A 10,616-nucleotide genomic window follows, 5' to 3' on the forward strand; every position below is an offset into this window, starting at 1 on the left:
TGATAGGGTTCGGAGCCCACTTGTATGTTTACTTAGGGGTAGCTGGAACGTGGCGTTGGGGTGGGAACAGAAAAGATCTAAACCACATTTATGAAGACTTTTCCACCCTCCCGCTGTGTTTGACCTTAAAGGACATCTTGACAACTCTGTGAGTGGTGCCGCACACGAAATTCTCCATCATGACTGGGCTTCAGATCTGATGACTTCGCGCACAGTTCCAGTTTAAATTGGCTGTCATGGCTTTTCATGATGAAGGTCGGTGCCTTTTCGCTCTGGAACCTTTGGACGAGCGTGATTTTCTCATCCTTCCTTGTGGCGTGGATAAGGGCACCTGCATGAGTGGCAAGCGGCACCCAAAACTTGCAGGACACTCCCAGACTGAGGGGTGCTCGGGAATCCTCCTTGTTGAGGACTGCCAAGCGTCCGTTCAGAGTAAGAATCTCAGCGTGACCTCTTGTGTTACATTGGCATCGCTCACCGCTCGCCTGGTCGCCCATAGAGTCTGGTGGAAATTCAACCTGTCTTGAGAGATACTTGTATTTCTTCACTTAGCTTTAGTATTACACGAGTTAGATTTTTTTTTTTTTTTTTTTACATCCACGGATGAAGCAGTGTTTGTTGAAAAATATCACAAATTTTAACATCGATAGGGTAAAAGAAAAAAAAAAGAAAAGTAATGGCAAGCATAAATTAAGGAATCAAATTTTATAGCTTTACTTATAATCGTTATATCCAGCGATTGTAAGATTATGCTTAAAACAAAACATTTATTCTCGGATTGTTGGCGAGTCTCTCTCTGGACTCAGTGCTGCGTGTGTGCACAAAACGGTAAACAAATTCTTAAACTAAGTGCTGTGGTGTCGCTGATTAATTGATAAAAAGACACAATGACATTACTGACGTCTGTCTCTCCAGTACACATAAATACAGGAACACAGTGACATATTCCTATCTCTCGAATAACCAGAGACGCAGAATCCCTCACTCAGAAACATTCGGAAACAATTCTCCAATTGTAACTATAAATAAATTTGTTACTAGTGCTTTAATTGAACTTTCCCTTAAGCCTATTAATATAAAGCTACCTTCCATGAAATGTTCCCCCTTTAGTAATGCTGAGAGATTACAATAATGATAAGAATAACAATAGCAATAATAATAATAATAACAATAATAATAATAATAATAATGATAATAATAATAATAATAATTATAATAATAATAATAATAATAATAATAATAATAATAATAACAATTTGATACTTGGAACATGATATTTCACGTTAATACATCATTATAATACAGTAATATGATGAGACAATATAATAATAACATAACTCCTGGAACATAAGCGTAGGGTAAAAAAAAGTTGATTAGTAAGTGGAGTGGATCTACTATTAAATGTGTTGAAGAAGGGTGCATCCTAAATTTGGGCAGGGATAGATTTCCATATAAAAGACCACAAGTAGCTGAGTGTTGAAACTTTGGAAGACAATGAAGGGGCAGACTTTAGACTACCACGGTGGCGGGTACTGTAGTCATGAGATGGAAGAAGGCTGCACATTTAATTTTCATTTATATGCATGAGGCTAGCTATTTCTAGTTTAGTTATGTCACTTAGATCTAAATGTTTAATTTATTTGAAGAGTGGATTTGTATGCTCTAGATTCTAGAAGACTGTTGTTTGTTATAATTCTTAGTTTATTTATTTATTTATTTTGACTTGTAGTTTTAGAGGAATTAGAAACATAGAGTATGTTGTGCACCATATATCTAGAGTTGCAGTAGATTAGTAGTGAGTATGATGTACTCATAATATGGATTTTACTTCATCTGGTGGCGTGAAATTTTTCATTTGATATAGTAAGGCAATGTGTCTTGAGTTTTTAATGTTAGATTATCTATATGGTACTTGAGAGATGGTGAGTCTTCATAAATAACTTAGAAACTTCATCTTAATGATTTTAGTAATTATTCCGTTTTATATATATATATATATATATATATATATATATATATATATATATATATATATATATATATATATATATATATATATATATATATATATATATAACCGAAAGGGTTATATATATATATATATATATATATATATATATATAGTTATATATAGTGAGTCTACTGAATTGGCACTGCTTTTCAACGTTACTGTTAGCATTATCTGCAAGTTGATCAGGGTTTGGCTTTCTTAAATATGTCATTGATATATATTACAAATAATATAGGTCCTAGAATGGTACCTTGGGGAACACCAAGAGTAACAAGGGTAAGAGATGATTTTTCACAACTGAAGAAAGTATGGTGACGCCTGTCTATTAAGCAGTCGTTAAACCAGGAAAGTATTGAGTTGTTCCCCTACTTGACTGTTTGTCACGCCAACAGCAGACACATTTATGATTTAAGGTAGCGTATATGAGTAGGCTTGAAAGAAAATTTGAATCAGGTTAATATATATATATATATATATATATATATATATATATATATATATATATATATATATATATATATATATATATATATATATATATATATATATATATATATATATATATAATTTATTTACACCAACAAGAGTTCACTCATTACGGAATAGTTTAGTAACGGGGTGGTATAAGGTCTCCGATTACTGGAGAGATTAACACTGTGTTTTGTATCTGTAATGAAGTACCAGCTGCCCACCAGCCAGCCTGGGCTCACCTTAACTTCACCACTGGAGTGAAAACTAAAAAAATCTCCTGCCAGGGTAAACAAACATAAATCATATAAATAACACTTTAATGGATATCAAAATAAATCAATACACAACTCATGTAAACTCACAAGAAAAAGAGAAAAAAAAAATAACTAAATGAAACTTATACACCTCAAAATTTCCAGTTGCGGGACACGACCGGTAACCCTCGTTCACACGAACGCTTCTGGTCCCCTGCTGAGTGATGACAGAAGTCTCCCTCTTGTCACCACAAACTGATAGGGCTCAGGATGGCCACACACTACACCACTCCTCTAGTAGACAGGCACACACTGGTGAAGATGGCTGCGGCTACGGTCCTTAAGCATCACCGTGAAACTCCTGCAACACACCCATGGTGCACTCTAATCATCCAACGCTTTGCCCAACAATATCTTCACACTGAAATACACTATCACATACCTACTATGCTGACAAAGCCACACAATCCAGATCTCTAAAACAACGCCTTAAGGGTTGATTCACACTGGCGTTCCGGTCACGTTCCGTTCTCGCTCCGATCACGGTACGGTCGAATATTGTCTCATTAATTTCAGTGCAAGCATTCACACTGGCGTTCACGCTCCGCTCTCGCTCCGATCACGGTCCGGTCACGGTTCCTTCAAAAGATATTTTGACCGGAGCGAGACCGACACGTGAACGGAACTTGATCGCCAGTGTGAACGTTGCCCACGGTCCTGCACCGATCCTGTTCCACTCCAGTCGAGTGTCAGCCTTCATTTAAGTAAGTAGTGTTGCATTTTGGTCCTACCAAATCATGGATAATCCAAAGAAAACACTACAATGGGATCATGCAAAAGGTAGGAAAATGACACAAATACGTATTCTTTTTATTTATCACTGATACAATGACAATGCGTACAGCTAGGATATACATAACTACCAGCTGAATAAAATATTACCTACAAAACTACATTAAATGTTGTGGTTTCAGATGAAATGCTAATAGAATTAGTCAAAGGTAAACCAGAGCTGTATGACCTGACTTCGCTGCACTACAGTGACAACGTGGCGAAAAGAAGAAGCTGGGTCGAAATAAGCAGGCAGATGGGATGTGAAGGTAAGAAATTTCATACAATAGCCTAATATCCACTGTGGAAATGCATTTCCTCTCCTCACTAAACAATTTGCCTGTACAATAATGTTTGCATACTTAACACATTGGCAAGGTACTGAGAAAAAATAAAATATACATTATCAACCGAAGAAAGAAATTCCATATGTATTATAACAGCCTATTATCCACTGCGGAAATGCATCTCCTTGGCTCATTCAACAAATATTCCTACATGAGTTTGTTTGTCTACTTATATTTTATCATTTTGCCAAGCCACTGAACCAGCTGGGGAGCTGAAATAATCTTTCAGTATTTCCCTCACGCCAAAAGCCTCCCTTGTAGCATTTCCCCCTCTTCCTCTCACTGGACGTAAGCCTACTGTGTTTGGAGGCATGTCAACAGTATCTGGTAACGCAACAGCATTTGGGTGTATCAGATTGTGAAGTATGCAAGTTGTTGTAATGATTGCATTAGCGTTATCAGGCGTAGCTTTAAGTTTCCTTAAATATATTCTGAATGTTTGCGCTAGAATGCCAAATGTGCACTCAACTATCCTCCTGGCTCTAGATAATCTATAATTAAAAATCCTCTTCTCAACATTATGTTCAGTCTGTGAACCTGGATAGGGCCTCATCAAATTTCTCTTCAGCGGAAAAGCTTCATCCCCCACTATAACGTATGGTGCAAGCACATCAGTGCCAGGAAGTGCAGCATCTTCTGTTACATTTAACTGTTCATCTTCCAAATATTTGCAAAGGTTGGAATTTTTAAAAATTCCACTGTCACTATTCTTACCATAAGATCCTACATCAACCCATACGAAGCGGTAGTTTGCATCAACCAAAGCTAAAAGGACAACAGAAAATGTCTTCTTATAGTTGAAATATAGGGAGCCACTATTTGCTGGTGCTTCAATTACCACATGTTTACCATCAAGTGTGCCTATGCAGTTTGGGAAATTCCACTGTGTCCAATATTCATTTGCAATTCGTTGCCAGTCTTCTTTACTTGGTGTCGGTATAGCCTCGGCCATAAGGTTTTTCATTATGGCATGACAAACATCCAGTACAGTACCCTGAGTGGTTGAATGGCCTAGACGGTAGCTGAAAGCTAGTGATTTGTAGGAATCCCCCGTAGCCAAAAATCTGCAATGAAACAATGGAGGGAATAACTGATCCGTTTTCTTCTTATTTTCAGGGTCTAAGTGTAAGGAACGCTGGGAATCCCTGCGAGCACAGTATCGTAAACACAAAAATAAGAAAACAAAGAGTGGGCAGGCTGCTGATGGCTTCCAGAAATGGAAGTTTGAGGATCAAATGTCGTTTTTGTTGGCATTTACGAAGGACAGAACACGAGTTACATCTCTGGAAAAGACTGAAAATGAAGCAGAAGATTCAGATAATTCAGAACACGATGACACACATGAAAGAGCACTAGGCGACGAGGCTAGTGGTGTTGCACCAGATAGCCCTACACTCCCTCAGCAAGAGCGTCTCACGCGTAAAAGAAAGACACAGGAAAATAACAGTGCATCTGCTACACTTATGAAATACTTAGTAGATAAGAAGAAGGAAGAACATGCCCCACAAATAATAGATACTTTCTTTTCATTGATGTCAAATACTGTCAAGAAATTCACTCCAGCTGATCAGCATTATATTAAAACAAAAGTGTTTTTATTAGTAAGTGAAATGGAAGAAAAGTACATTCATTACCAGAGTGAACAGGCATACGCACAGTATGTATGCCTGCAGCATCACCTGCTGTGTCGCAGTACTCCACTTCATCATCTGCAAGTCCTCAACCTATACAACAATTTCATCAAGCAACACGGAGTCAGGAGAACACCCACGGGGTGCCATCACCTCCGCAGCCTGCATGCACTTCACAGTGGTTTAACCAACATGATCCTTCTTCTTTCTCTTCATAATTATTGTAGCCTACAGTCAATGTAACAACAAAAGGAATAATAAATGATGATTATCTGTGCCCTTTATCTTGTGTTTGAGCCTTACAGCAAAATAAATCCGAGTCACATCTTTTCTTTACCTTACCTTAGACACACAGCCAGTTTTTCTCTTGGAGTGAGTGCTTCTCTGAATGGTGTATTTTTTTTTTTTCAGGTCAACCTCAATTTTCGATAGAATTTTTTCAAATGTCGCTTTGTTCATTCTGAAGTAGCTATGGAATTTACTTTCATCATCAACAAGATGAGGATACAGAGTATTATATTCGCCCTCAGTCTTCCTATCTTGCAACATAAGATGAACCCACAATCTCTTTCTTTTTCTGTTTTTTTTTTTTTTCTTCCTCTTCCTCATCAAGTGCAACGGCGATCATTGCCAACTCAGTGTCCGAAAAGTCACACATCCTTCGTAACTGATGGTCAGACTATACTGGTGTCGAGGAAGGGGGAATGAGTGAACCGTGAACGGAGCGAGAGCAGACCGTAGGTGTGAATACCCCAGTACCGTGACCGTACCGTGATCGGAGCGAGAACGGAGCGTGACGGGAACGCTAGTGTGAACCAACCCTAAGTGTCCGCGTTCCGCGCCAAAATTCCTCTCGTTCCAAAACAAACACTTCCCATCAAACCCCACACTAAGCAGCTGAACATCGCGATGCGTCTAGCTCCGCCTAACTCCTCACATATCAGTAAAACAGTGACATTACTTCACTTGGTTATATAGTTTGTTCACACACTCACAGCACTGAATTCAACAGAGATACACCGGCAGGCTTGCTTGGTAGTACTACTGCCGCACGGCCAGCCGGCTGCTAACTGCTTCGTGACGGTGCCGCCGGCAACAGCAGTGGATGTAGACATATCGTCAGCACCTCGTGATCAGTCTGTACTAGGTGGCGACATCTCAACAAGTGCAAAACAATGAAAATTTCCACCATGGAAGTTTTCTACACTACATGAATAAAAGTCCTACCTGTTGCTATCTGGGGTACCTGGGTACATCGCTCGGTCACCTGCCACGAGCGTCCTCGCGAGAGACAAGTCTAGAGACACGTACCTATCCGTGTCATACACTGGTGTCGTGGCCTGCTTCCTGTAGAGACTAGCTTTAAGGAATTTATACAAAACCGAAATTCGTCTAAGGAGGCAGTACAGGGGAATCATTAAAACCAGCGTTATGACAAGTGGTATGATGAAGGAAGAATAATGAGTGTGAGGCTGTTAGAACATAAAGGATCATGGACAGCTGTTTCTAACTCTGAGAAATTTACAAAAGATAGTTGAGAAATAGAGTTGGTGCATACTTTACAGTGGAAATATTCATTTTCCATGTATAGATTTTTTTGAAAATCTTTGGCATAAAAAATAAAACCCTGGTGTAGTATTTCAGAATCAGTAGTCACCTTGTTTTGGTATGAAAAAGTGTCCTGACGCCGTGGAAGAATGACGACCCTTCGCACATTTCATAGAGACGGGCATGGGTTCAGGAAAGAAGTAATGACGACTCATGAGGCTTTTTTGAAAGTAAGATGTTGGGAGCTAAATGGGAATAAGAGGACAGAGACAAACTCCTCCAAGCGACCTTATGTATCAGTGATTGATCGCACACGTCGGTTTTCGTTAATGGTACAAAGGCAAAAAGTGAAGCCGGACAAAAATAAAGGCCTACTTGTTCTGTTTTACAATCAAAAAGATCGTGAGGATCCCCGACAGAGTATTAGAGACCGTCAGCGTCTTCAAGGACGAGTGACCGTGGGAGGTTTAAAGTTATGATGGTAGTATTTACTGTTAAAGGGAAAGGTTCAATGTGATAACCATTGTAGACCCTATGTGATCGAAAAGGAACATGGACGACAATTGCATCTGAAACGAGCATGGAACTAAGGAGTGGTTAGTAATGAAGGACATTTGCTCCAGTAAATATAGGTAAAAGGGAGAAATTACCCTGTGCCAAAGTTAGGACATGCAGTAAATTCTTAACTGGCAAAAGCGAAGAAGTAACTCTAGCACGGGAAGCATTTACCACATTCCTGAGAATTAATTCATTAGTATGCACGACAGAGGTAACAGAGGTTTCCAAAGCAGAAAGTAATAAGGAAACTTTGTGAAAAGCATACTGCTCGTGTAATCTAACAAAAGCTTCACTAGGGAAGTCCGAAATTGGTTAGAGTAATTAAGCAAGCATGTATATTATGGTCTAAGCGTTCAATATTCTTGCAATTTAATTGAACCATTTTATTTGTTGACATAGCTGTTGCAACCAATTCGGTATAACGATGATCAGAGAGGGGAAGAGGAAGAGAAGGAGTAGGAGAAACATCGCTGAAACACACGAAAAGGAATTTTTAAGCAAGTTGGTTAGTACGATTTCGCAGGTTGTAGTTATGGGTATGTGTAGGAAAATCAAGACACACGGCTTGCGCAAGGGAAGTAGCTTCGGCTAAACTCCTGTTCACCTTAGTGTTGGTCTGTTTAAGTCTGTCATTCTACCTTATTAGACACTGGGTCAAAAACTTCAAATTTATTGCCAAGGAGGCGTTTAAGTACTAGACGAGGCCCTTCAAATTTAGGAGATAATTTAGAACGTCTCTTGGGGGCCTGAATCATTACTGAGTCATCTGGTTGTAGCTCTACTCGAGAAGCATGTCTATGTTGTTTGACAGCTGTGGCCGTTTTTGAGTCTTGAAGTCGTGTTTTCACCTCCCTATGGATGTCTGAGATTGAGGTTTGTCGAGAAGATCATACGGAAGACTCAGGCTCTTGTCCATTGGAGGAGGCAGTAGGCACCTGCAGAAACGATAATTATGCTCAGTGAGTTCTAAAGCACTGGATCAGGGGGTGCTGTATATTTATCATTCAATCCAGCTGCGACCTCACTGAACAGCACACTGAATTGTGAGACTCTTTGTGTCTCACAATACAAGGGGGCAGTCACAGCCTACCCTCTAAAGACAACTCTTTTTCTTCACACAAAACTACAAGCACCTAATTACACACACACCCTTCACTCAAAATAAAAAATCATGGCGACTCATACACCAGCCACAAATGTCCCCAGGTCGGAGTGCTCTTCTGGTATCGACCGTAAGTGTCTTGACACCCCCCTCAACTTTTTCTTCATCAATTTCTGCAACATTCGCGGTCTTAGATCAAATTTGCAATCTGTAGAACATCACCTCTCCTCTAATAATCCTCATCTTCTTTTCCTCACTGAAACACAGGTGTCTGAGGCAACTGACAGTAGCCCCTTTTCTGTTCCCCCCTACTTTCTCTATCCTCAATTTCATTCAAAAGTTGGATGTTACGTTTATGTGCGCAACGACTTAACCTGCTCTTGTGCCCACGCTCTTGAATCTTCCGAGTTTTCCACCATCTGCCTACGACTACAGAGTCACTCTCAAACTAAATTTATCTGTGCTGTATACCTCTCACTTAACTCCTCTGACTATAAGAAATTCTTTGACTACTTACCTTCCAAAGTGGAGCACATTCTGACTCTCTTCCCTTTTGCGGAAATCTCCATTCTTGGAGACTTCAATGTTTACCACCAACTTCGCTCTTCACTGACTCAGCTTCCTCTCCCCTCACTGACCATCCTGGTGAACTAGCCTTCAACTTTACTATCCTCCATGACCTAGAGCAATTGGTGCAACACCCTACTCGTATTCCTGACCGTCTTATACATGTGCCCAACATTCTTGACCTTTTCCTGACCTCGAATCCTTCTGCTTATGCTGTTACTCTCTCTTCTCCGTTGGGTTCCTCTGATCACAATCTCATATCAGTATCTTGTCCTATCGCTCCAATCCCTCCTCAGAATCTCACTAAGCGGAGGTGCTTCTGGCGTTTTGCCTCTGCTAGTTGGAGAGACCTGAGGAGGTATTTTGCAGATTTTCCTTGTAATGACTACTGCTTCCGTGACACAGACCCGTCTCTGTGTACCGAACGCATAACAGAGCGCATAACATTTCTTTTATTTGTTTGTCTACAACTTCGCGCTGGCTATGAGGAAGACGATATGCGGAAATATAGACAGGTGTATGTGGTTTCAGTTTTATGTAATGTTGAGCGTTGTGAGTGCTCCCCAAAGATTCCCCGAGTAATGTAATCACGTCCCTGTAACGGTGCAGGAGTTCCAGCAACGAGTGTTTGACTTCAGGTAATCCACGACGTTGAGAAACGAACTAAGGGTAGGGCCTGCAATTTGCTCGATGTCACCGGCGGATCTACGAACCGAAGCAACACAAGCAGCAGGAATCTCCAAGGCCTCAGGCAAGATCGTTTGATCATAAACTAAAGCCTGGATAAGAAATACTCCTTGCTTCAATCTTATCGGACCACCAGACGTATTTACTGCAAGAACAGTGGTCTGACTGACCTCATGGACTGTGTTTAGTGTAAGCTCCACAGCTAATCTATTCACTCGACTGGGACCTTTCAGGCCAACATCACAGCCTATGGGAACATTTGAAATGGATACTGGTATATGGACTGCAGTACGGTCAGAAATGAAATGACTACCTATTACCGTGGTTTTAAATTGATCTCCAACCAATTGTGATGTTTTTTTTTTTCACAAATTATTGATGTTTGAACGCCAGAAATATTTTGGTGTCTAGGAGCTGAAACGATGTTTTTAATGGGGTGAGAAGGAGATATGAGACGCTTGGGTTTATCCATCGCCTTAAATTATCTCACTCCAATCTTTACCGAGTTGGTCTGAGGATGAATCTCCATTTGGTTTGCCTTTAATGATTCTAAGCCAAGAAGCCCATCTGATGGCAAGCTGAAATCAGAAATAACATAGAAATCCATTC

At 40.1% G+C, this 10,616-nt stretch overlaps 1 protein-coding gene across 1 annotated transcript; it reads left to right on the top strand.

Moving 5' to 3' along the window:
• The first annotated feature begins 2,854 nt into the window (after positions 1-2,854).
• LOC135093179 (transcription factor Adf-1-like) lies at positions 2,855-8,582 on the top strand. The gene is made up of 3 exons (XM_063992146.1): positions 2,855-3,576; positions 3,711-3,836; positions 5,031-8,582. Exons 1-3 carry the CDS (start codon positions 3,534-3,536, stop codon positions 5,786-5,788), a joined length of 927 nt encoding a protein of 308 aa, XP_063848216.1. The 5' UTR covers positions 2,855-3,533; the 3' UTR covers positions 5,789-8,582.
• Positions 8,583-10,616: the final 2,034 nt, after the last annotated feature.

Source organism: Scylla paramamosain, chromosome 3 (assembly GCF_035594125.1).
Source record: "Scylla paramamosain isolate STU-SP2022 chromosome 3, ASM3559412v1, whole genome shotgun sequence".
NCBI lineage: Eukaryota > Metazoa > Arthropoda > Malacostraca > Decapoda > Portunidae > Scylla > Scylla paramamosain.

Coding starts and splice junctions, on each gene's coding strand:
- LOC135093179 (XM_063992146.1), top strand. CDS start 3,534: ATGGATAATCCAAAGAAAACACTACAATGGGATCATGCAAAAG. Junction 3,577..3,710: donor ACAATGGGATCATGCAAAAG/GTAGGAAAATGA, acceptor TTGTGGTTTCAG/ATGAAATGCTAATAGAATTA. Junction 3,837..5,030: donor CAGGCAGATGGGATGTGAAG/GTAAGAAATTTC, acceptor TCTTATTTTCAG/GGTCTAAGTGTAAGGAACGC.